Genomic DNA, 26930 nt, shown 5'->3' on the forward strand with positions numbered 1-26930 from the left:
CACGACTGTAAATGTTCATCATACGCTCCTCTAATCTATTTCCGGAGTGCTGTTACCATCATTTGTGTGCTGTGTTTTCGGCTGCAACAGCTGTCCAACACACTACTGCCAAATGCAACTATCGAACTGAGTGTGGGAGGATTTCAAGGAAAGCAGAACTATTCCCCAGCTTCGCATCCAATCGCAACTCTGACTGGTACTCAGAACAGTTTGGATTTGAAACGACTCATCTGTAGTTTTGTAGCGATCGTTCTATTCATGCCAAAATTAGACGCCTGTTCCTCTCATTCCTTACATCCTGTCCTCTCTTCCGAATCCATTGACATTTTTGTGTGACATCCATCTATTCCACTCTTTTATATGCCGTAATTGGATGTTTAATTAAACATTGTTTTCTTTTCCTATTTTTTTTCTTACTTTATACCAATTGTTCACCATTTTGACCTGCTCTGCCTCGACACGAATTATATCTATGCCTATTGCTCATATAGAGCCACCAACGAGATGGTAGCGGATCCCAAAACCATCCATCACAAACGACGGCACACGATTCCAGTACAAAGTAATTACTAGTGTTTATTTTGTTATTATGAATTAGTTAGTTTAGAAAACTGTAAGACGAACTGTTGATCATTGTTGGTTAAGCCATGTTTGCGTAGCTGTGTTAACACTCACTAATTGTTTGTGCAAAGCTGTTTTAAGTAGATGTTGATTCAAGTTAGGTGTAGGATGATACAAGATGAGAAGCTTTTACGTTAAAAAAAAGGAAAATTAGAACAATAATATTAAAGGATAGCATTTGTTTTATACTTTACTACATCCCCACATACATAAGGATGAAAAATAGAGTTGACGATATTTAAATGTTTGATAATGATCAGATTAAATGTTTAGGGCTTAGCCGTACAGCATAGTCCATTTTGTATGCTGCATTAGTTTCTAAATTTCTAACATATTTTATCTTTTCTCTCGCATTTACCAATTTCTAACCCTGCCATACATTCAGTACTGGTACGGGTATTACAGAGGCCGACGACGATGTCATCAACACCACGATACTCACGCGAAGCTATCGTTTCTTGGGTCGTGTCATACGTGCCTCGTTGCCGATCCAGGCGATGCTGTTATTGCTGCTCGGTGTGGTCACGCTCATGCCCCACGGTGAGGAGTACTCATGTACGCTGGCCAACAACTTTGCCCGCAGCCTGGAACCGATGCTACGCTACCCGAACGGACCACCACCGATCTAGCGACGGTCCATCCAACACACCATCACAACACAACCTTCCTATCCTAACTCCATTCCTTATTCCTTCGATACTCGCAAAATGAGGCAATTCTAAAGCAATGAAAAATCTGCCTAAGGATAGCTCTATCCGCACAGGAGTATGTAATATTAATAGGAATTGTAAACTACATAAAGTTGCTTTTTGTCTACTCGAATGAAATGTACCAATTGACGCATATGCTGTACAGCTTTTAGGCACCGTACCGTTAAACCAAGGTATATTCATTGCACATAGCAGTTAGCTAGATATACTTAAATTTGCGATCGAAAACAACGACAACCACGATGGTACGAACTTCTGTGCCACCAGTAAAAGAAAAAATTCTTAATTCCCATTAACTCTAGCACGGTCGATGGTCGACGTATAAGAGAGCTGAAGTTTATAATCCACTAACCCTAGGTATATTAAAAGCATTTTTGTTTTCAGCATGAGTTACGTTACGATTTAGTTTTGTTTTTCTTTGTAGGTAAGCATTATAGAAACGTAATAAAAGTATTCTAAACTATAAACTATATATTTCAAATGTTTGATATTTAATTTAGATGATACTATGTTCCGAAAATTCATGCGGTAATTCAACACTAAATAGAAGACCAAAACATCTGAAACTGTAACAAAACACTTCAATAGCTATAGAGTGGCAGATCAAAACATTCGAAGTTGTTGAGCGCACAATGAAGAACCAGTAGATTGCCTCCACTATTTTTTTTCTCATCCTGCCAGAACTGACAGCGATCCCTGATTAATTGTGACTTCATTGTGACCAGGTTCATTACGATGGCTTAGACAAAGCTTGTTACATATTCTAAACCGCCTCTTAATTTCACATAGTATTTTTTTTTTGAATTTATTGAAAAATCCCTTCCCTACAATACTCTACTTGATTGTGGTAAACAAATCAACAGGTCCATACGCTATAATTGCAAGATATTCGTTATTGTTGTCGATGTCGTAAGGATGTTCAAGAATCGCTTACAAATGACGGCTGTACGAGATGATGATGTTGGTTCGATGATCGACCTAGAGCTGCATAGTGCAAAATACCTGACACATAGCAAATTTAAGCAATAAAAGAACTAAACAAACATTGTACGATAGGGTTCCCGCAGTACTGTACCTAATGAACCCAAACAAACCACAGCACCACCGTTGGGAGTGTGAAAGATAACTCGTTTGAAAACGCATCTTGCAAAGCCACAAGATAACAGCAGCGATGCACTGGCATCTTCGATAAGCATTCGATGCACCATGCACCATGCATACGGCTCTGTGTTTGTTGGTAAAGCCCTGCTGGTGAAGATGCGATAACATGAAGCGTTTGTCTCACTGTTCTGCGTAAACCATGGACAATCCCTTCGCACAACTATGGACAATCCTGCTGTAAATCATGTTTCTCGGCTCGAGTCAGAAGTATTGATGGTAAAAGTGGATGCAGATAAGCGAACGGGCTGATAGTACTGGTTGTAGCACCGTCGAAGCAAGATGTCTTTCGAATACGCGGAAATAACGGATCCACTGCATGTGGAGAATAAAGAGCAAACTGGTGAGGAGGACTACATCATGGTACGCGCAAAACAATACGCTGATGTGCCAATCGCCATTCCCAACTGGGAACCACCTGCTCATTGCTACACGAATAGGTAAGAATCAACTCAGCTCCTCGTGTTTTTTAGTGTTGTGTAACATGTACTGATGTGTCCTTAGAAGGTGAGCCTTTACTGAAGTGAGCTAGTCGGAGCGTACTATATACAGCAAGTGCTATATTATGAATATCCCGAGAAGCATTTCAAGTTCTGTGTATTATCTGATTCGAGAAAGCAAAGCAAATCAAAGTTATATTGTTATCAAAACGGGAGAGTAATTGAACGCTAGAAGACACGGAAAGAGTTTTTCATCTCTAATTTCAGTCAATTTTCAACAGAATAGCAATTCTATTTTTGATAAAAATATAACGTGCTCTATAGTGGCTCTCGGAAAACTAACCTATTCTGTAGTTCCTGAGCTACTCAAGTTACCTTCTTCATACAATACTAAATAACTTTGTTTTTACACACATGTATACAAAGATTTCAGCAGCACGAGAAAGATCTACTCGACTTCGAAGTGTTTCCAGATGATGTATGGGTCGCATCGTATCCAAAGAGTGGGACCACATGGTGTCAGGAGATGGTTTGGTTGATCTGCAATGATCTTAACTTTGAAGCGGCACGTGCAGAATCATTACGAACACGGTTTCCCTTCCTGGAGTAAGTGGCTCAGAGTAACCTCTAATGTTCCTCCCAATTAAATAATACTCTTTTGTTACTTTTTAGTGTTAGTTTAATTCACGACGGCAAGATGAACTCGTTCGAACGTGTGCAACAGACACCTCGAACACGGTTCATTAAAACACACCTGCCAGTGTCGATGCTTCCGAAGCAGTACTGGAGTGTAAAGCCGAAAACCGTTTACGTCAAACGCAACCCAAAATCGGTGGCCGTTTCGTACTTTCATCACTCGCGCGGGATCTTCTACCGTGGCACAATGGATATGTTCGTGCGATCGTTTGTGCGTGAACATCAGTTTTATTCACCGTACCATGCGCACGTAATTGAGTACCACGAATTACGGGAATGCGACAATATTCTTCATCTTGCGTACGAAGATATGAAGCGTGATCTGCCGGGAGTTGTTGGAAAGGTGTGTAAGTTTTTTGGAAAGTCCTACGGTGACCATCAGTTGAAAGAGCTGTACGAGCATCTCTCGTTTAAGTCAATGCGCGAGAATAAGGCTTGCAACTACGAAGATTCAAATCAACCGCGAGAAGAAGGGGAGCGATTTATTCGGAAAGGTGAGCTGGAGAGTTGGAAACAGGAGCTGACCAAAGAACAGATTGAGATACTCGATCAGTGGACTATGGAGAAAACTCCAAACATTCAACATAGGAAATTATTCGAATGACTGTAAGGTGGAATGCCAGAATGCCAGTGGGATGTCTTCAAATGGTCGTGTTGGATTGAAAGTTTCGGTTGGCAATAAATAATATTCGCATCAAAAAGATTGTACCAAGCTGAAACAAATAATGGAAGAATCATTACACGGACAAGAAGAATAAGCTTTCTGATCCGCGGAGACATACCTGCATCGAGCAGAGGATCACATCCAATAGAGTGATCATGCGTACCGTGCGTATCAAGCCTCTTCGCATTGCGTCGAAGCAACCGGCGTGATTGATGATGTCCATGGCATCCAGGGCAACCGACCGTAGTAGCTCTGTAACGCCCAGATTGATGCGCTCACCCATGCAACGATGACGGTTCCGGCAGCAGCTAATTGGAACGATCACAACAGTACCACTACTGCCGATGCCAGTGCTGTCTGGGAGTAGTAGCCTTGATTTGAAATTTCAATTCATTAACAGTTGGCATCAAACGTCCCAATCGAAGGAAGGCAACTTCCTTCATTACCTTCTATATTGAGCCTCTTTTTCTGCCGTTTCCCACAGCATCCCTTGCCAATCGGTGTAATTGAGCACACCGCAACAATGGGAGTGCGTTTGTAGTTCGTTCCAAAAATCACTCCAAGTCGTATCAAACTGATACATCTCCAGTCCACCATAGAGAGACTCCTGTAGGGTTTTCTGCGTGGTTTCGACAAATCTAAACCAAAGGACCATTGCGAACAGATTCGTCGAAAGGCAGCACACTGTAAGAACAGTCCACAGATGCGACATTCCATTCAGATGCCGACTGTATGGATCGCTGAATAGACGGTTCGAAATGATAATGGAAAAGCCGTGCAGTAGCATTGCCTGCATGCCGACAAGTTGGAGTAGCCGCAAACCAAGCATCCAGAGCTGATTTGAAGAGACTGCACCACCACTAATCAGCATTCCATCGTTACGGTCTAATACTTGCGAGCGAAAATTTTCTTGAAGCACCAGTTTCGAACCGGCCACAATAACTAGCACAATGTGTATAGCAACAGTTAGGACGTAAATACACCGATTCGGACGCATTTCTAGCGAAGGAACAATTACCGCCAACACAGTACGCAACAAGTAGACAAACATATAGCGTTTATTTGGGGTTGCTTCGATTCGGAGAACGAAACGTCCACTCTCACCTAGCAACGAGTTACCAATAGCTGCTAGTTGTTCGTTTGTTGTAGATACAAACAAGAAGGCTGGATTTTTACCGTCCTTGGCTATTTTCATCATTCAGTCTGTAACTGACGGTGAAAACGGAAGCAAATCGCAAGAAAGATGGCGACCGAACACGAAGGAGATATGAGTGAAATTTCGAGCCTAACCGACTCGAGCGATGAAGGTAAGAACTGTTTCACTGGATGTAGAAAAACATCCGATTAACTTGCTGATTTTGTATTTAACGTGAAAAAGGCAAAAAGGTAGTGGAAGAGGTTGTCGAAGCAGTGGAAGAAGTCGACAAACCGGCATACTCGGATGAGGATTTGGAAACGTTGGTTGGATTTATTCGTGGCATGATTATCCTGTTCGACTACGAGGATGATGATTTCAACGACGAAGTGGCCGAAACGATCAAACTATGGCTGACCGATGCCAACAATCCGCTACTCTTCATCTTTTACGATGGTAACAGACTATCCGCTTCGCTAGCGTTCCCGCTGTGTCCCATCAACGATCTGATGTACTTTATGCGAAAACCGGAACAACTGTTTAATGTGCTTGAGAGTTTTCACGATGACATCCTGTTCGGGACGCTCCATGGTGATATTGAAGGTTCGTTGCTTGTTCAACTGGAGCAAGTATACGGACCGATGATACTGTCGAATGTGGACTGGTCGGAAAACGTAAAGGCGAACATGATCAATGGATTTAATGCGTTCATGACGTATTTAACGGAGTTGCACTACAAGCTGTCCGGATTTACGTTGCTGTACGTGCCGCGCGAGGGAAGCGATATGGAGATACAGGAGGTGGTGTTGAATCGATCGATGATAAAGCGTCTCGAGGCGGTAGTGATTGACTGGACGGGGCAGATTCGAGCAACGCTTAGCGATACGCAACACTTCGTTCCGGATGATCTGGTGTGCCCTTCGGACGAGTATAGCTTCTGGCTCTATAGACGTAAGTAGGAAAGGCAAGGGTTCAACGGGGCACTGTGCTTACTGATTTTGTATTCTTCCTCCCCCGGCATATCAGATGAAGTACTTTCGGCTATAAGGCTGCAATATAAGGGGCCTAATGTGCAGCACATAGTACGCATACTGGAACTGGCACAATCGCTCTACATAAAACATCTCAAGGACGTGTTGGAAGATCTAGACAAGGAAATAGAAATAGCGGAATCTAATATTCCCTTTCTGAAGTTACTGGTTGATCCGTGTTTTGCCATCGGAACTCTGGAGACGGCGGATGACTTTTGCTCGCAGATGATCTACGTCATGCACATCATAAGCTTCATCGGACAGGATTCGAACTATCTCAATAAGGATGAAAGCATTACGAAGCTGTTTCTGTATCTAAGCAACGAAATCGTAGCATGTTGCACGCGTGGCATCGATATTGATCGTATTCTGGCAGGAGCGCCCCGGTACGGCATTGAGGTTTGCCGAATGAAAATTGACTGCTGTGAATCGTATAAGAACATCTACGAGGAGGTACTTTCTGTAGTGTTTTCTTAATCGTAAAATAACATACTGAAAATAACTTTCAATAACTCGGTAGATGTTGGAGCACTTTAAGGGGGAGTTTACCTGGAACCTGGACTACGCAGCCATCTTCAATCGCATCAATGCGTTCCTGCAGCGTTTGAACGACATTCTGGAAATCTGTGACTCAATGTTAATCTTTGGCAAGTACGCAGAAAGTACGGCCTACACCTCGTACCGGTTCTTTTGCAACAATGCGGAAGAGTTTGAGCGGCGCTGTGATCAGGTAGAGAAGATCTTCCACAATGCCCTAGAAACGATCGAATCCGTCGGCAGTACGATACTGGACATTAACAATAAGGACTGGTACCGGTACATTGGCGAATTCCGAGAAATGCTAAAGAGCCTAGATGACATCATAGAAAACCTACTCTCGAACGTGTTCCTAATGTCGGAAAATTTAGAGGAAAAACTGAATGTGCTCGTGACGCTGCTTAACTTTTACAAGCGGGAAAACATTCGCGAAAGCTTCATGCGCAAAATCGGTGAGGTGTGGAGCATGCTCAATGACGAGATAATGCAACTCTCTAAGGATATATCCGCTGGTATAACAGAATATCCGGCACTGTTACCTCCTCATGCGGGACGGTACGCTGTGGTAAAGATGCGCTTTGACCATTTGACGCATTTGCGCACGTTGATAGTAAATTGTCGCTTTTTCCCGGAGTATCCCCAGCAGGAGCAAGTGTTGGCCCTATACGAAGCGTGCGAAAAGCAAGTTAAGGCGGCTCTGAAAGGCTTCAGCGAATCGTGGAACAAGTCGATCACAAGCGATATGGCGTCCTGGTACCAGCGGAATCTCATCTGCCGTAGTAATCTGCGACCGGGGTTGTTCGAGGTCAACATTGAGCGTCGGCTGCTTGTGCTCTTTGACGAAGCGTACTACTTCAAAACCTTGGGCGTCAATGTGCCAATGAGCCTGGATCTGGAGAAACACGAAAACACACGGCTGACGTTTGACAATGTGCTCCGGTTGGTGCTGTATTTCAATGGTGTCATTTCGTCCATATCGGACAAAGAACGCTTGTTCTTCAAGCCCATGATACAGCAAACGGAGCGCAAACTGGAACCGCTTCGGAGCAAACTCACCTGGGAGGAAGATCTCAGCGAGTTCATAGAGGGATATGTGGTGAATGTACGCGAACTGCAGGACCTGATCGATTTGTACAAGCGCGAAAATCACAAGATTGCGTCACTGGTAGAACGGATTTATGCCATGATCTTTGTGCGCCTTGAACAACAACATCCGGTCAACATGACGCAGCTCATGAACAGCGTAGCGGAGCAGAAGAAGACAGTGTTTACCGAACTGCTCGAGGTACTGACAGAAGTGAGCCAACACATTTTTACCGTATACGACAGTCTGGGTTCGAACATACGCAAGATGGGTACGATCTGGGAACAATATTTGCACAAAATTGATAAACTACTTAGGGCGGCCATTTTCACCTGCACCTTAAACACGCTACGCGGTGTCCAAACGGCACTAGAGAATGCTCACTCAAATCCTATTCTAATGATAGAGATTCTACTGAAGAAGGAAGGCGCCGTGTATGAACCATCGGTGGAAACGGTAGAGCAGACATTAAGACGCCTTGCTGAGGAGGTCTGTCTGACGATCCGACCTGTACCTAGTATGGCTCGCCGTTATCAGCTGGATGATGGAGAACAAAGTTTTTACCTGCAGCTGCTTGAGCATCCCGATTACATCCAAATCACTAGATCTATTGACGAAGTAATTAATGATACGGTGCGGCTCTTGCGTACCTATCAATCGAAGTGGAACGTATTTAAGCCCTTCTATTGCGTAGATAAAGCAGCATTTATCGAGCGCTTCAAACTGACGGCTATGACCTCGGAAGCATTCCAGAAGAACATCGAGAAGTTCGAAGAGCTCCAGAACCAACTGTCAACGCAGGGTGATTTTGTTGTGTGCCGTTCGGTGGAAATAGACGCACTGAAGCTGAAGTACGCTCTCACAAGCCACATTGCCGAGTGGCAGACGAACTACATTGAGTATTTGAAATGTATCGCTTATGGTAAAATTATTGGTAAGTATCGGAACCTGATGTTGAATGCCAAACAGTGTGAAAAAATTAAAAAATGTATGATCGTTCTTCTTTACAGACTTTAACAATATTTTGAAGAAAAACATCGAAGATTTACGTCATGAGCCAATGGAAGTTTTTGAACTGAAGCAGCTCGAGGAACGTTACCAGATCTGCTTCGACGAGCTGCCAGAGAAAGAGCAAGAAATTGGAATAATTCTAAAATACTTCGTGGTGTTGGAAAAGTATGTTGCCGATTTATTACCGGAAGCGTACGAATTGCGCCGTAACATTGACCGCATTTGGGCACAATATCAATCAGATTTGAAAGCAATTCGAGAGCAAATAGAAAATTACCAGGATCAGTTCAAGCTGTCGATGACCGGAGCTGCCGATGCGCTCAAGGTGGATGCACTGCAAATGCTGAAGATGCTACGAGAAGAAATGCCCACTTCGGAAGACTCGTAAGCGTAAAACCGGGGAAGGGGAAAGGCAGTGCAGGGAAGGGACATGAAATTGACGAGCACATCTAAGGGTTTTATGAGGCCACTAGCAGCGCATCTAATGGCTTAGCTTGTAGCAGAGCACAAAGCGGGATATTTTGGAGTTCAGTCTAGCCGTAGCCTTTGGGGAGGCAGCAAAAAGGCTTCTCTATGCTTTTCATGTTGTGTCTGCAGGGTAAGCATTTCCTTCACATTCCCATTCTCGTCCCGTAGGACTCCGGACGAAGCATTCGAAGCAATTGACCGTTTAATGATGCAATTGGAAGTGCTAGAACGCCGCGAGCGTGAGATCGAGGAACGGATGCGGTTGCTTGGTGTCGATTATGTGCGGTTGCCCGTAAGTTCTGTTATGGTCATTATTTTATTTCTCTTTGCTATACATGACTACCCCGATCCCGTCCCACGTCTTGTTGCGGTGTGCAACACACATGAAGCATTATTTCCCATTGCCATTGTTCTGGGGGTAAAGTGCAAGCAGACGAGCAGATCGATTGCATGCCGCACTGTATAAAATGATCGGGAACTCCCCGCAACAACAGAACAGCATTCGGCTGATTCAATCAGGAACGCCGTTGGCAAAGATTCACTTATATTTGCTAAATGGCGAACGTTTTGTTCATTCGTTTCTCGACAACAGTTAGACAGTGTGTGGCCGTAACCTTCAATTGATTTGTAGAAAATCGTTCAGGGACGGTATATATTTACCAACAACAAGTGGAAACTCATTGTCTATTTTTAAATCTTTAATTTTCCTTCGAAACAAAACACTCTTTGCTCCCTTGTTGTAAGATGTCTAACCTCATGTGTTGATTGAAAAATTGATCATCGCAATTTCTCTTGCCCTTCCGATTTAGAATGTGAATCAAAACGATTATTTAAATCAGGCATATCAAACAGGTTTCGAACAAAGCTCATCTTAAAGTTTGTAGTTTTCGTATCTTTACATTTGTTGAAATCACTAATGGTTGTGGTAAAGCCCTCCAGAAATTCAGTCTAGGCAGAGCATTCGATGCAGCCCAGTCCCTCGTGATATATTTACACAAATTAATAATTTTTCTTACTTTGATTGTTTAATTACCATCACATTAATTTTAAACGTATGATTAAAAAATAAGTCACAAATAAGAAAATAAGTCACACGCAGCTTCACACGGAGTTTGACATGCCTGAAAATGAGGCAACGTGCTTGCAGTTCTAATGAGCGTGTAGCATATTCTATAAAATACAGTTCATTTCCAACAATTAAATAAATCACCAAACATGGCGTCATACCAAACATGGCGTCATCTGCTTACGACAAATAAATAGAACGATTTTCTCAGATAGAAATTCATCATTAAACGGCAAAACATTCACCAAATTTTTTTGTTAGGCTCTGCGAGAAATTCGTTCCAAGCTAGAAAATTTACGTCTTGTGTGGATGCTAGTACAAGAGTGGCGGATCGAACGGGATCGAATAATGGCCGAAAACTATCGTACAGCGGATGAGATCGACCTGAACCTGTTGTCAGGCCACTTCCGACAAACATACGATAAACTTGCTGAAGGTCCTATAGGAAAGGAAGCGTTTGATGTGTTCTTGCGCGTGGGTGCAGAAATTTCACACTTCTGCATCACGGTTACGATCGTGTGTACGATGCGGGCCTCCTTTATGCAAGAGCGTCACTGGCTCAAGCTGACAGAAATAGCGAAATGGTACGTATAGAAGAAGACTGTTTTACAGTAATGCATTGTAAAGGAAATTTCATTTGTTGTAATTTTGATTGGACAACGTGTAGCGAGGAGGCAAGCGAACTACCAGGGTCACAGTGCAGCTTCCACGTTATGACCGAGCTGGAACTGTACAATTACGAGGAAGAACTGTTAGATCTGTGCTATGCCGCACGCATGGAACACGAGGTAGAGCTAGAACTGGAAGCGGTTGCCTTACGAGTCCGGGCAATTGAATTCAACATTCGCCAAACACCAAATGGGGCCGGATTTCTTGAGCTACGCAGCCCTGGCACCCATTTCACTACCCTGGCGGATAATATTGGGATCATAAATCGACTTCGACGATCGCCTCATCGGCACCCGTTCCAATCGCTGATCGACTATTGGGAGCACACGCTGGGACTTCTGGAGGAGATGTTGGAGATAATTATGCGCATGGAGTACGAGTGTCGAACGTTGCACGAGCTGCATCGAATCACCAGAGGCATTGCGCGCGGTTCCAAGATGGATGATTTCAACGATGGATTTCGAGAATGTTTCGCTCAATGGTGTGAACTGATGCGCTACATTTCGACTGCGAGACTCGTGGAGGACGTGTGCCCGGTAGGACAAGAATTCATCGGTGAACTTGAATCCGTCCGAAAGCGGCTCAATCACCAAGTCTATGCATTGAATGATGTTCTGCGCGAGCAGCGTGAAATTTTCCCGCGGTTTTATCTGCTCTCGGACAACCAACTCGTCCGTTTGATCTCAGCCCCGTTGAACTACGCACAGCTGGAGCAGTCATTACCGATCCTGTACGAAAATGTTACACGGTTTCATCTGCTAGAGCGGGGAAAACAGAACGCCCCAAGCATTGGTGGGGTGTACACCCGGGACATGGAGTATCTACCGTTCGTTGGGTCTCCTCCCGATCCAGTACGGGAACTGGATGGTGTGACTGAATTCATGAACGTACTCGAGTGTCACATCCACGATGCGATGCAAGATTTATTGTCGACATGTCATACCGCTTTGCGGCGAGGCTATTTTAGACGGGTGGAGTCCGGGTGGTTGCGTAGCTGGCCGTTGCAGCTGTGTCTGAAGAGTGCCGAGCTGCAGCACACTCTGCATACCAGGAATGCCTTGGTGCAGTGCAGTCTGCTCGGCAAGAAAAAACCGTTGAAAATGTTGCGTGCATTGCACACCAAGGTATGTTTTCGATTAATGCTACCCTTTTTACGATTTTGTTCCACGAACCAATATGGGACGCATTCAAGCATATCTGGGCGTAAATATTGAGGGTTTTACAGACAAATACTCATGTTTCATTCGCATTTCGTCTTGGTCTTTGTCAGCTTCTAGAAGAACTGACGGCTTCGGCTTGCACAAACAAAGAACAGTGGCAAAGCAAGAAGCTGAACGATTTGCTAGTTCTTGAGCTGAACGCGCGTGATCTGATCGAGCGGCTATGTCGCCGAAAGGAGCTGCATGGATTGGAATCCTTCGAGTGGATTTCCCAGCTGCACTCGTACTGGCAAACAACAGATCGCAAGTGTATTATACAGTTCCTTGATGCGCGCTTTTCCTACGGTTACGAATGCAAACGCTCCACAGAACCCATGCTGCTCACACCTGTCAGCGAGCGTGCTCGTATGGCAACAATATATGCGCTGAAATCTCGACAAATTCCACTGCTCCTAAGCACATCTGGCGGATGTGGTGGACGACAAATATTGTTGGAAAGTTTAGCACACACTCTTGGTGTTTTCCTCCTAACAGTTGAGTGTGATGAAAATTCTCACATAGAAAATCTAATGCGTCTGGTCAATGGTGTTAAAATGATCAGCGGCTGGCTAGTATTTAGATGTTTCGAGCGTTTGTCGAATGCAATCGTGGCTCAAATAAGTGATCATATGCGAGAAACGATTAGCGCACAGCGAAATTCAGTGACGATTAAACGGAAACATGTATCGAGGGAACGATTTCAGTTGTTTGCACTTACCAGTTCCAGTAGTCTGCATTCCATCAAGAAAATGACGCAGGAACTAGACAGGACACTATACCGGCCCGTTTATTTAACCACCGTCGATCGGGTGAAAGTGATCGAATCTTGGCTTTGGTTGGCTGGATGTGAGCACAGTGCACAGAACGCAAAGTTAATCGAACTGTTTCTTTATCAAATGAAGATTACGAATCCGAACTTAGTATCGAGAGGAACATTTTCGTTGCGGAAACTAAAACAACTAATCGTAAACATGCGATCTGTCAAACCAAGCTCAGCTGTAAACATGAATGACATAACGAATGACGTCACAGTACATAGATGGAGTGTGGAGAAGCAAGCATTCTTTTCTGCATTTGTGGTAAGTGTTTAAATAACATTATTTGTGCAGAACAGTCCGTAATCTATTAGGCACCGTTTGCATTTCAGAACACGTATAAGGGTAGTATTTCGGATGAGGAAATGCAAAACTGTTATCGTAATTTTTGTCTTGTTTACGGTGAGTTTGATGGCCGTTCATCAGTCGCTGACCAAGAGCTCATAAGCATGGTGCAAGATCGTAGTAAAGCATTGAAATTCAAGGTAATCATGGCAGCTTCATCTGTAATTAAAGGAACACAGTCACATCTTATTGTTTTTATAATTTGCGTAGCTTTCAGATTGTATGATTGACAAGGTTTTGCTGCTGCATCAGTCACTTCTTGCGGTGGGCCGTCCGATAATGGTGACCGGGATGTCTGGAACGGGCAAGAGCGCTTGTATTGATATCGCCCTTGGCATAGCGAAGCCCGCCTACGAATCATACCGCCTCATTCCCAATACATTACGGAAGTCCGCCCAGCCTCGTGTATTTGACCGGATATGGCTAGACAACATCATACAGGCTAGCCTGCGTTCTTCGTCTGGCAGTGAGTGCATCGGTAGAAAGTGTTTGATATTCGATAGCGTGCCGTGCGGCGAATGGATCGATTGCGTCGCCCAGCTAGCACGCCCCGGGCAGTATATGAGCAACGATTTTACGCAGATGACGACCGATGGCCCTGACCGTGACGTGAAAGTGATCGTCGAGTGCGTTGGTCCGCTTCATACGATGACGCCCTCGATGGTGTCACATTTCGCTCTGGTCCACATCGGTAACGATGATCTTCGTTGGATGGATGTGGCGGAGGTATGGTTGGAGCAAAAGCCTCAGATCCTGTTGCGTGAGAAGTTGCATGAATTGGTGACGAAAAACATGCAATCCCTTCTTTCGTTCCGTCGTCACGAGTGCCAAACAATTGCAACTGTCTGCGATGTGGCGCTGGTACGAACATTCTGCCAGCTGTGTGACAGTCTGCTAGCGCCATTTGATATGAGCAAAATATTGCGACCGGAGAGCGGTGAGACAACACTACAGCAGTGGTCGGAAGCACTGGTGAAGGTGTTCTTTTTCTGCGCCGTTTGGTCCATCGGTGGTTCGATGGATGATGTAGGTAGTCGGAGTAAATATGATTTGTTGCTCCGAGAGCAGCATCCCGAGGCGGGGTACCCGTTAAAGGGGAACGTTTACCAGTTCTATGTTGACCTTCCCGAGGGCACGTGGCGGTCGTGGGATACAAAACTGTTGCCCCAGATACCCACGGAAACGTTGGAAAGACCAGCGAACGGAGATAGTCGGAACATTTATCGTAGGTATGTCAAATAGGTATCCCTCATTCGAAGTGACAATCGCACATCTAGACTGTTTTTAACCGATTGCGGAAGTGACGCCCCTAATGGGAGGGTTTTCATTATTCTTTTTTCTCTTTTCGTGCAGTGCGTTCATGCGAAGTCCACACACGATCGCTTATGAATTTCTCGTAAAGGCACTGATGAGAAATGGAGCACCCGTTCTACTAGGAAGTGAGACAGCTGTTGGAAAGACCGCTCTTGTGCAGGCCATTTTATCAGAGTTGGAGCAGAAACGATGGGTCTCGATGAGGATCGCTCTAACGCAAAGAACAACGATACTGCAACTTCGCAAACGTTTACGATGCCATGCGCTGAAGATCATGAAAAATCGTCTATATCCCGCGGATCGCAAACGCATGGTTTGCTTTTTCGACGATCTTCATACCATTCCTTCGAACCCATATGCGATGGATGAGTTTATCCGAGGCTTTAGCGTTTCAGCCGGGTGGTACGAATCGTCCACTCCAATGTACATAGAGCAATGTCAAACGATACTCGCCATGCGCCTCCACCAGTGTCACTCGCCGACCCCTGCCAACATGCAATGTTTGCTAAACAAATGTCATCTCCTGGTCATGACACCTCCGGCCGAGGAACAGCTTGGACAAATCTTCACCGATATGATACTGTCAACCCTCGTAGGGCCAGCAAAACATGGATCCGTACTCAGACTACTGGCGCCAGCAACGGTAGACTTTGTTGGGCGCCTCACGAGAAGACTTGCGCCCACACCGACACGGTTGCGTTACCAATTTTCATTACAGACAATCGCAGCTATAGTTCGTTCGGTGTGCCATTGTCTGGGCGCTGACGGTCGGGATGCTTATCTGTCAGAAAAGGCACAGCTACTTCGGCTGTGGATACACGAATGTTACCGGGAATCGTGGGATAGGCTGGAACGGGCAGATCACAGGAGATTCTACGAGCTGCTTAACGAAACCGTGTCGGGCTATTTCGAGGTTACACTGCACGGGTTGTGTCCGAACAATCAGAGTCCAATTTTTTCCGACATGATGCACGGCAAGCCGAACAAGAATCCCTACGAAGACGTGCGGGATTTTAATCAATTGATGTAATTTGAGCTTTAAACCAGTTTGGAGAGCGAGAGGAAGAAATCTGATTTTAACCATGCCTACGCATTCTTTCCCTTCTAGAACCCGCGTCGAGGAGCGATGGATGGAAGTTTCCGATGATTCCACGAAAAACCTCATCATCCACCGAGAAGCCATAGAACACGCCACGAAAGTGCTCCGCAGCATTCGATTCGGCCAGGGCGGCATGATACTCATGGGTCATCCCGGTGGCGGTAGAACCGTGGCCTGTCAACTCACAGCCCGCCTTTCCTCGTACAAGCCGATCACTCTCCATCGGTTGAATGTAAAGGCTCGAGATGAACCGGAAGCGATTGAAAGTGAGTTTTCGAGACTGTTTCAAGTGTGTCTGGATCAGCAGGGTGTGGTGTTGGTGATGGTGAATCTCGACGACACCGTAGAAGCGGAACCAAATGAACGACTAATGGAGCTGCTCGGTGGAATAATGGCAGGCGAAGAGTTAGGCGTGCTTTTTTGCGAAAATAACACCAGCGGACGAAGCAAAAAACCAGCAGAAGGGATGGACGACTCGGCTACAATGGACTGGCAGATAGTGCGGAACAATTTACACTTTGTCCTGTGCTTACCTTTGGAAGTAGCCGCTTACAGGTTCGTGCTTCTTAATTGTGTAAATTCTTGACCTTGATGCGGTGGTAGCACAGTAGCAGTCTAAAGACAACGTTTCACTTTCATTGTCACGGTAACAAAACGCATTTGTTTGCGCTTCCTGTTTTGCTCGTTGCTGCATTTTAGAATCATTCTGCAGCGCTATCCTTCGCTGGCGCGTGGTCTTACCGTGGACTGTATGCACGATTGGCCGGAGGCGTCGCTACTGGAGATTTCTAAGAAGTACCTGCTCAAGAACGTTCCACTCAACGTTCCCATCCAGGGCGCGGAAGCAGGCGATACAGCCAAGAAGGTAAGAACCTTTTTCAACCCTTCCAAACGCAGCATCCTTGTGTTTTTTTTTATCGCGTGTTGCCTTTTTCCTTGTTTCGCCATGCTGGTGGTGTGGAACGTGCAAAAATGTGCCTCTGAATGTTGCATTTGGTGCTGATCAACCAAAACGTTACGGCATGCCCTTGGGGAAGAAAAGGGAACGAAGAAAAAAAAAAGTTCCTACGGGTATGCAAATGCAGTTTTTTTTTGTTATTTAAGAAGATTCTTTTACAAAGTCAACGAGGAAATGGTGGAACATTGTGCCACCGACGGAGACGACTAATTAAGCAAACAAACTCATGTTGACAGCACACGGTCGTTGGTGGGATGGGAGAGCTGTTAAGCATGTTGTGAAAAATGAAAGGGCGGTATGTTGTAGTTGGTTGTAGTTTGTGATCGCTACCAGATGGTTCGGATGTCATCACGAACCGGTCTTAGTTTTCAGCGCCTTGAATTGAGTTATTATCCCGCACGCCGTAAAGGGTACTGCCGTTTGGCTAACAATGTGCATTTTTTTTGGGCAAATTATCCATCGCACTACATGATCTTCTGCCTTGTCATCCACAGGCCCGCCGAAGAGAAAGCTTGGTCCAGAGCACCGAGGAGCGGCTCCAGATTGCGACGCATGATTTATTGTTCCGCATACATTATGCCGTCCAAACGGAGGCGACTTTACCAACCGCCGCTAAGCGAAATATAATTGCACCCTGCAGTTGGTATTTCGAGCTGCTCGATACATTCGAAAGGTCAGTCAGTTTCGTCCACGACGGGATTTCGGGGAGTGAATGATAAATTTGAATTTCTTATCTTGTGGGCTCCTTCCGTTCCTGGTACCTTTGTGATTGCGTTCTTTCAGAGTGCTGCGTGAAAAAAGGCTCGAGTTACAGGCGCTCCATCGTAAGTTCCGTGTCGGTATCGAACGCATCGAGGATGCTACGGTAAAGGTGGCGAATCTTTCTGAGGAGCTAGTGGAACGGCAGCGTGAGATAGCGCTTTTTCAGGAGCAACTGGACGAGTTTCTGGAGGAAATCGGTCGCCAAACGAAGGAAGCGGACGAACAAACGGAAGAGGTGTCGGTGAAGCGCGTAAAGATCGGCGCAGAAGAGGTCGTTTGCAAACAGTTGGCGGAGGTTGCTGGAGCAGATTTACAACGAGCGATGCCGGCACTGAATGCGGCCGTTGCTGCTCTTGATTCACTCAACAAGAAGGACATGAACGAGATTAAATCGTACAGTCGACCTCCGACGAAAGTGGAGTTGGTAATGGAGGCGGTGATGATACTGCTCGGCAAGGAGCCTACCTGGGTGGAGTCGAAGCGTCAGCTGGGTGAGCAGAAATTCTTGGACACGCTCAAAGGATTCGATCGGAACAATATATCCGAGAAGACACTCAAGACAATTGGAGCTTACGTTCGTAATCCGGATCTAGAACCGGAGAAGGTAGGAACCGTCTCCAAGGCGGCAAAGTCGTTGATGCTCTGGGTACGTGCGATAGAGAATTACGGCAAAGTGTACAAGTAAGTGAGCAAAAATGCACTTCCAAGTTGCGCCTAGCTTCTATCACAACTTCTATTGGTATGTAGATATGTAGGACCCAAAATTCGCAAAATGGAAGATGCTAACGCGTCGCTCCTGGAGAAACAGAACGAACTTGCTGCTGCTGAGCGCAAGCTAATTGAACTGGCGGAAAAGTTGGCCCAGTTACGCGCGGAGTACGATGCGAAGATTGCGGAAAAGCAATTGCTGGAAGAAGCAGCTCGTCAAATGGCGCTCAAACTGGAACGCGCTCGGAACTTGGTGAACAATTTAGCCGGTGAACGTATCCGTTGGCTAGCGACCAAGAACGAACTTGAGGCTAGTTACGGGAGACTGATCGGCGACACATTGCTAGCGGCCGGTTTTCTAACCTATCTCGGTCCGGTGAATATCGAAACACGTACCTACTTTCTCGGGCAGTGGTTAATCGACCTGGAAACGCTGGAAACTCCCTTTACCCGAAAATTCTCTCTGGCTAACTACTTTTACGAGCCGGGCGTGTTGATCCGATGGCACGAGAATGGTCTTCCGCCGGACGATTTTTCCGCGGAAAATGCAACCATTTTGATGAAAAGTACGCGTGTGGGGTTGATTGTTGATCCACAGGAGGAAGCTCAGAAGTGGTTGATTGCGGAACTGGAAGGGCGCGTCAGGTTGGTTGACTTTGATGACGAAATTTGCGAGTCCACGTTGGAGGAAACGTTTGAACGGAACGAACCACTTATGGTGGAAAATATAAACCGGCGGAACGTGAGCCAGTTGGATGAGCTTTTCACACTGCGCGACACGGTGGCGGCATCCTGTGGAAAATGTCGCGTGAAAAATCATTCCGACGAAATGGCGCATCCCTTGTATCTGGTTGGACTAGAGTCGCTACGTATGTCGGGTGCGTTGGTGAAGCGCGTGAATCAGCTGAGCTTTGTACTGGGAGCGGAAGGATTGGAAATGAAACTGTTGGGTAAGTGTGATTGGATGTTAAAAATCAGGGCACGTAAAAAATTAGCCTCTGATGCCTTGAACACCCAACGGGTTGTTACCATATGTGATCTTCTTTTGCAGGATTACTGGTACAAAGTGAAAATCCTTCGCTCGAGGAACGCAAAGATCTACTGCAACAGACGATACTACAAAACAAGAAGACACTTGTGGACCTAGAGGAACAGATTTTGCGTATATTGAACGAAAGTAAAACACCACTGCTGGAAGACGAAGAGTTGTATCATGTGTTGGAAAGCTCTCGGGCAACGTTCGAAACGGTTTCAAGTGGATTGCAGCAAGCAGAACAGACCCGACAGGAAATCGAAAATTCACGCGAAGTTTACCGATCCTGTGCCGCCCGTTCAGCATTGCTGTTTCTCGTCCTTGGTGATCTACGGCTGTTCAATCCCCTCTATCGCTACTCTTTGGAATGGTATCAGTCTCTGTTCCTGATTTCTCTCGAACGAAGCGGACGCGTGCAGCAGGTTGTGGAGAGAAAGCGTCGGATCGACGATTATCATACCTTCAATGTGTTTAGGTAATTATTACAACTACGAAACAATTTTGTTATCTTACCGATGCCACTTTCCCACAGAATTGTGTCGCGTGGGCTGTTCGAAAACGATAGAAAGCTTTTCGCTTTCTACTTGTGCATACGGCTACTGTTCGCAGACGAGGCGATGAGTCCACGAGAGTTTCGTTTTCTAATATTCGGTGCGGGCAAAATCGATCGCCAGGAACAGATGGAAAATCCCTGCCGTATTTGGCTAACCGATACGCACTGGGATCAGCTGACCGATTTGGATCGGCTTCCAGGGTTTCACGGTATAATGGAATCATTCGCTGAGCTACCTGATGAATGGAAACAGTGGTATCTTTCTTCGGTCCCGGAAGTAATGCCACTCCCCGGGAATTGGGAGATAAATCTGAAAAAGTTTCAAAAATATCTCATCGTGCGGAGCTTACGCTTGGACCGAATTGAAAGTTGTATGAGTGATTTCACACGAGACACATTGGGCGTGAAATACGTTAATGTTCCCGTGGGTTCACTAGAGGATGCATTCCAGGAGTCTACCTCCCATACACTTATTCTACTACTTCTGCGGGGGAATTCCAATCCGCTAGCGAAGTTAGAGCGATTGGCCAGAAAAGCTCACGGTTCGTCCACAGAAGCAGGGAAGAAATGTTTCGAAACGTTGGCGATAACTGAGGACCGGTTGGAAGCGTTCATTGGTCTGCTCCAGCGAAGCATTATGGATGAATCATGGCTGTACATAAGCGATTGTCATCTTTCACCAACATTCCTGAAGCAGTTGTCCCACGTGGTGGCGTTCTTGAAGCGCAATAATCTGAACTCGAAGTTTCGCCTGTGGCTCAGCACCAAGCCACACGAGGCACTGCCCTTGTCAGTTTTGCAAAACTGCATCAAATTGGCATACGAGGAGCCAAAGGTATTGTTAATGCGAACGTCACCAGGCGAACAGAAACTGTCAATCAACGTGGTTTTGGCATTGCTTTTCATCTTCCCCACAGGGTATTAAGCATCATATGGGAAATCTGTACGACGAGATCGGCGAGGGACGGTTCAAGAAATCGGCTGCAGCGATGAAACAAAGTTCCACGAACGTCGCCACCACCGAGACACACTACAAGCGTTTGCTGTTCACGACGGCTTTTCTGCACGGTTTATTGCTCGAACGGAACAACTTTCAGCAACTGGGATGGCACGAGTCTTGCCAGTTTGTCAACAATGATTTCTGTGTAGGTGTTCTAGTAGAATGGCTGTATCCCATTTGGCTCGCATTCTTCTATATGTAATTACGTTGTTTTGCTTCCTTTGTTCGTTGCATCCAGCTCGCGGAGAGCCTTCTTTCGTACGGGCTGGAGAAGTTGCTCGTGAAGAAAGTTCCCGACCCACGGCACCCTCGTGGCAAGGGTGGTCGCACAAACGCGAAAGCCTCGAGTGCGGACGTTAGCCTCGAGGAAGATTTTCACGGTTTGGATCAGGGCGAGGATGAGCAACAGCATGATGCGACGCCCTGGCAGTTCATAAAGGGTGCCGCCCTGGAGCTTTGCTATGGTGGTAAGTGAAAGTCTTCGTTACGGGTTGGGTTACGGTTTAGTGCATGAAATATTTAAGCAAATTTGTTTAAAGATCATTTGCAACAAGGAGGAGAATGTCTGTAATTACACGTAAGTGTGCTAGGAGGTGAGGTCAATATGAAAAAGGTCATATCGTTTACATCTTGTACGGATGGTGCTGGATGAATCTGTAGTTCCGGTGTGGAATGTGATCAAACGTAGCTTGGCGTTCCGTGCACATAAATTATAACTGGATATTGATAGTTACAGAGTACCTCCAGTAATAATAGAATAATACCTCCATAGAACAGTGGTATTCAATTATTTTCACAAAAAAATGTTCGTATTTTGTTCATTGAAACAATTTATGTAGCAATTCAAGTTACATAACTTGAATTTTTTTCAACCTTTTCTCAATTGATAGGTTTCAGTCGGTCAAAACGATTTATCAAACGATGTTTCAAATTTTATTATACATTTTGTTTGTAATCTACACACTTTATACTTTCAATCATCTTCGGCGTACTAAACTCCAATGCCAACTTCAAGTACTACCTGTCAGTGGAAGACCCTCAAGCAAAGGGTTTATAGCATAACGATTTGTGTGCCAAACCAAGGTGACAACCTGTGACCCTGTAATCTCAGGAAGTGAAAAGCCCTCAATCGTGTGACTGTTGTATGTTTAACACTTTTTATGAAAGACCAAAAATTCAATATCGTCACTCACTTGTTTATGGTTGAGCATGAAACATCAAAGATTCACCGGCCGCCGACCACTTTATCGAGATAGCTGTCTATCAATCTACGGAGGTCGAAATTTGCCTTTCGGTTTTCTGGTTCCACATGTTGGATGTGCTCCAAAGAGTGCCTCGCCTCAAGCGCTCTGCTATGGCGGACGGCTATCGTTTCTAAGCAATAGACGAGAGAAGGTTAGGGTTATGATGGTTTTATTATTAAAGAAGCTGGTTTCTTGATGTTGCGCGTGTGGTGTATCGTAAATCGCCGTCCCATTCAAAACAATTGACCAGAAGTTAATGATCGAATGATGTTTTGTCTTAGACGCATCATTCATAGCCCGTCCAATGATGGTCAATGTCATGGTTGGGACTTTGTAGACTTTTGCAAAAAAAAACTGACAGTGAGAATGATTTCATAAGAGGCAAAGAAAAAAAAAAGATGTTCATTTAAAACGGAATCGAAATTTGTTCAATTGATCTCAATTAGCTCAAATCGGATCGTACTGGGACCGGCGCGTGTATGAGACGTATCTGGAGGAACTCTTCCATCCGCGACTGTTGACACCGACGACTGCCGCACCACCTTCGCCTGGTCGTGGTTGGTTCCGGTTGCCGCGGGACGGAATGTACCAAACGTACGTGGAGTTCATCGGCACCAAGCTGCCAGACCGCGACGGCATTGATGTCTTTGGACAGCACGAGAATGCAAACATTAAATATTTGAAATCACGCTCCGACTACATGCTGCAGATGCTAACCAGAGTGGCACAGGACCCATCGCAGCAAGGGCCAACCCAGCAGCAGCAGCAACAGCAACCTCACGTTGGGCAGGATCATGAGCGCGTAAGTACACTTTCAACTTCATCAAGCAACGTTTACAGAACGAAGCTTGGAGATATCCAGACGAGATTTCATATTCTTTTATTTGTCCAACGGCAGGGGTCGACAAGCTTTCTCTTATGTGTATTATTTTTTGAAACTTATAACTTAATATGTTTTTAAAGTTTTTAGGTGTTCCATAGGATGCACGATACCAAATGGTTTAATAGCAACTTTGATTTCGAGGAAAACTAACGAAATCTAAATGGTCAATCAGGGTCAATCAATTAGTAGAGTTCACGTAGATATAGAGGTAGATGAGTTTAGCATCAAATGGAATGATTTTTAATTGTCTTCGAATTATATTAAATATAAGCCTCACTCTGGTTTGAATTTTAGATTTGAAATAGGTTTGCCGACCCCTGATTCAAAAGTGCTGTACAACGCACAAAAGAAAGATTGTATCAAAAAAGCATACAATTGCGTGAAATAGAGAGACTTGCACACATTTCCAGTGTACATGCGTTTAGTTTCGTTATAGTTTTTCTTCCTAAAACAAACGACATGCTTTCCGTTTTTTCCTCTGCGTTTCAGACGAAGCAAACAATCTCGGACCTGTTATCGACACTTCCTGTTCACCTGGACTACGAGAATGCGCTCCGTATTGTGGGTGCCGGCGCAAACAGAACGTCCGTTTCGGATGCATTGCTGGCGGAGGTTCGCACCTACAATACCGTCCTCACACGGGTGCAATCCGACTGTCGCTGCCTGTCCCGGATGCTGACGGGTGCAACGAACGAACTGTTGGATGAAGATACCGGCAGATGGAGCGTACTGTTAGAAGCACTGCAGGTAAACAAGGTCCCCGAAAGTTGGGCTACAAGTGGTGAAGCTGAACCGAGCTCCTGTGTGACTGTGGTTCATGTGTCACTGTCGGATTGGATACTGCAGCTAAAGGAACGCATCGGATACTTCCGACGGTGGACCGAAACGGGTCAGCTTCCGGCGGAGATTCTGTTGGGTCGGTTCACTGATCCGAAACGATTCCTTAACGGAGTGTTGCAGGTAAGTGAAAATGTGAGCTATTACCAAGGTTCGAGATGGATTTGATGTGATGCGTTTTTGTTTCGTTACTTAGCACCATGCTAAAGCGTACGGAATTCCTTTCGAAGAACTTCGGTGGGATTTTACCATATATAGTACGAACAAACCGATGGAGCGTTTTCCGATACAGGATGGTTTCATTGCCTGGGGATTGAAGTTGGAAAATGGTAGCTGGGACTGGGAGAAGCAAACACTGGCCTTGCCGAACATTTTGGAGATGACTTGTCCTATGCCACCGATCGCCTTCCGTCCTATTCGAAGGTTTGCCGAAGAGGGAGCATTTTCCGAACCATTGCCATTTTACCAGTGTCCAGTGTTTTACAGTTCGGATCGAAGTGATGATGCTTTTATTTTAGTCCTTCCTTTGGCTGCCGGTGAGCAACAGAATGAACAGGGTTGGAACATGTTTAATACGGCTCTGCTATTGAACGATTAGCATGCAACGAAGCTGCAAACAACAGACACTGGGAGTTGTGTTCAAGTGCGATCCAATTGTTCATTTATTTTTAAAAATTACTTCATTAAAGAAATCGGACCCTTCGGTAATTAAAACCTAGGAGCGCGCGTACAAGTATTCAGATGGAACAAGCTTATGTAGTAGGGCTTCATGGTTTTGGCCGTGTGCGTATGATTAATGAACTTGTTTGCTGCTGTCGATTGATGTTGCCGTTACAGTATCCTCGACTTCTTGCGCAATGCATTTATACCGGTTACGGTACTGGACAGAGAATTCAATTCGTACTTACGATACGTAGTGGTAAAGTATAAGAGTAGTAATACTATCAATCTTAAGTGACTAGCATCTATCCTTAATGTGTAATTGAAGCAGCAAAACGTAAGGCCCTAACACTTCTTATATATTTCGCATTGCTGTCTATTCTAAATAGCCATTCTAAGCTTAACGCACGTGTTCCTAATGACACACCATCATCGCAGTTCGAACGTACAATACATTTACTGTTGCTATTGGTTGTTGGATAGCTAATAGATTCCTCGATTGGTGGACAGCAGAGGCGGAGGGCATTGGAATAAGCTCGATGGTTGCTGATGCAAGTAGCGAAAGCGATGGTGGTCCAGTTAACAGCTCAACAATCGACGATAGATCTCTGAATTGTGGTGAACTAACAGATTAACGTTAACGAGCACAGGATTAAATAGAAAATGGAAGATGAACATAATTCTCTCTAACTCTCTCGTTTGCTAGGGTACTAATCAGCTTCTTGCGTTATGTACACATACTCGTCTAAAGCACGGCTAACACTAAACTCAACTACCTTGAATGCGATTTAACGTACGACCGTATAGGTAGCTCCTAAATCGCCCAATAATCCCTTGCAAAGCTGCCGCAGCACACGGGGTGTGTAATCTTTTTCTCGTGCGAAAAAAAAAACCATACGGAGAGTACGCAGCTCGTTACGCGTGGCAAGTGGTTCCAAGATTGTCGGTTACGTTTCCTTAAAGAACAATCACAAAATGTGTGTGTGTACGCGTGTGTCTGAGGGTTTGGGGGCTGTGGTTGAGCAACTTAGGCTAGGTTATGATATTTGCTAAACATGGCAGGGGGACACAGGGTCACAATAATACACCTGCGGGAATATATTTTCACCTTTCTTCCGGCTCGTTTGGAACTGGAATACACTGAAAATGGAAACATCTTCAAGCTTTTCCCTACCTCGTCCACAGACACGTTCTCTAGATGGTAGTAAGAAAATAAAAGAACGGAAATCTTTTTGCCACGCTATGGCTTGATTCGGTTTTGCTACACACGTACGGACGTGCACAAAATTTAGCTCCAATGTTTGGTAACGTTGTACGAACTGATTGACTCGAGCTTTTTTACGCCCTTGCCACGCGTGTTTGTTGTTTATCCTTGCTGACACGGTTTCTGCCATGGTTTACCAAGGTTCTCTTCACCGGTACTGCGGGAACTGTTCATTGAATCGATCAATCTTCTTCGGACATCTTCCTTCGTATCGGTTGTACATGCCGTACTCACAGCGCGGAACATTACACTTTTTACTCCGGATGCATCTGGATTGAGGGTAAAGATGGAACATGAAAATGAAAATAAATTCTTAGCAAGTGATTGATTTCAAGGCTGAAATGTCAAACACATAAGCTTAGTAGGTGGCTTAGGCGATTTCGATTTTGACTCCTCGATCTTCGTGATTCTACATCTCACTCTAGCCCAAATAATCAAGTCACAGACCGACCTTCAGAGTTTTATATAGAGAACATTTGTCTAAGCTCACGTGTATTTAACATCCCTCAGAACCCCTTTTGCTCAGACTTACTTGCGTGTTTCCATGGAAAAGTTCTCGAAGCCCTCCTTAAACCGAATGCAGTCCCGATCACTCGACAGACAGTCACAGTAGCACTGTGATTCGTTGTCGATGACAGGCTTATAATGGTGTGGACATGTGCAACTGCTGCTGATGCTGCTAACACCACCACTAGATCCGCCACTACCCTCCGCACTGTTTTCCAGTGAGTTCTGTACCTGTGGTCGACTGCCCCGCTGTCCAAACGCCGAATCCAACTGCACGCAATGGCACTCGGTATGGTTGGTGAAGGTAAGGGTTGTTATTGTACTCTGCTGTCGAGGTCCTATGTTACTCACCTGGAAAGAAGCGAAACAAGAACGATATATTGAGTGTGATCGATTGAGCATCCTTAGTAGAACAAATGTTGGGCTCTGTTGAGTAGCATCGGGAGCTTTAAAAGCTGG

General features: G+C 45.2%; 5 protein-coding genes across 5 annotated transcripts in view; 3 read left to right on the forward strand and 2 right to left on the reverse strand.

The window, feature by feature from the left end:
* Positions 1 to 1803, forward strand: part of LOC128301385 (muscle-specific protein 300 kDa-like) — a 74545-nt gene extending 72742 nt beyond the window's left edge. Inside the window, exons 25-26 of the mRNA XM_053037831.1 lie at positions 492 to 562; positions 1007 to 1803. Coding sequence (XP_052893791.1) covers positions 492 to 562; positions 1007 to 1250 — 315 coding nt within the window. The 3' untranslated portion in view covers positions 1251 to 1803. The remainder of the gene's footprint in view (positions 1 to 491; positions 563 to 1006) is intronic.
* Positions 1804 to 2715: 912 nt separating this feature from the next.
* On the forward strand, positions 2716 to 4292 carry LOC128301387 (luciferin sulfotransferase-like). The gene is made up of 3 exons (XM_053037833.1): positions 2716 to 2929; positions 3356 to 3535; positions 3602 to 4292. The coding sequence occupies exons 1-3, from the start codon at positions 2772 to 2774 to the stop codon at positions 4227 to 4229; spliced, it is 966 nt and encodes a 321-aa protein (XP_052893793.1). The 5' UTR covers positions 2716 to 2771; the 3' UTR covers positions 4230 to 4292.
* On the reverse strand, positions 4267 to 5286 carry LOC128301388 (uncharacterized). Its single transcript, XM_053037834.1, has 3 exons — positions 4736 to 5286; positions 4408 to 4660; positions 4267 to 4338 (listed from the first exon to the last, which is right to left on the reverse strand). Exons 1-3 carry the CDS (start codon positions 5284 to 5286, stop codon positions 4267 to 4269), a joined length of 876 nt encoding a protein of 291 aa, XP_052893794.1.
* A 246-nt stretch (positions 5287 to 5532) lies between these two features.
* On the forward strand, positions 5533 to 24638 carry LOC128301386 (dynein axonemal heavy chain 2-like). Its single transcript, XM_053037832.1, has 24 exons — positions 5533 to 5596; positions 5668 to 6375; positions 6451 to 6908; positions 6976 to 9010; positions 9087 to 9471; positions 9724 to 9847; positions 10883 to 11205; positions 11289 to 12414; positions 12561 to 13568; positions 13637 to 13789; positions 13860 to 14878; positions 15003 to 15989; positions 16072 to 16617; positions 16762 to 16927; positions 17515 to 17693; positions 17804 to 18463; positions 18530 to 19440; positions 19542 to 19998; positions 20056 to 20911; positions 20994 to 21221; positions 21315 to 21543; positions 22767 to 23122; positions 23693 to 24163; positions 24237 to 24638. Exons 1-24 carry the CDS (start codon positions 5533 to 5535, stop codon positions 24636 to 24638), a joined length of 13851 nt encoding a protein of 4616 aa, XP_052893792.1.
* Positions 24639 to 24683: 45 nt separating this feature from the next.
* LOC128302589 (uncharacterized) overlaps positions 24684 to 26930 on the reverse strand; it is a 49281-nt gene continuing 47034 nt past the window's right edge. The window contains exons 5-6 of the mRNA XM_053039439.1: positions 26497 to 26822; positions 24684 to 26233 (exon numbers count right to left, since the gene is read on the reverse strand). Coding sequence (XP_052895399.1) covers positions 26113 to 26233; positions 26497 to 26822 — 447 coding nt within the window. The 3' untranslated portion in view covers positions 24684 to 26112. The remainder of the gene's footprint in view (positions 26234 to 26496; positions 26823 to 26930) is intronic.

This window comes from Anopheles moucheti, chromosome 3 (genome assembly GCF_943734755.1).
Source record: "Anopheles moucheti chromosome 3, idAnoMoucSN_F20_07, whole genome shotgun sequence".
Classification (NCBI taxonomy): Eukaryota; Metazoa; Arthropoda; class Insecta; order Diptera; family Culicidae; genus Anopheles; species Anopheles moucheti.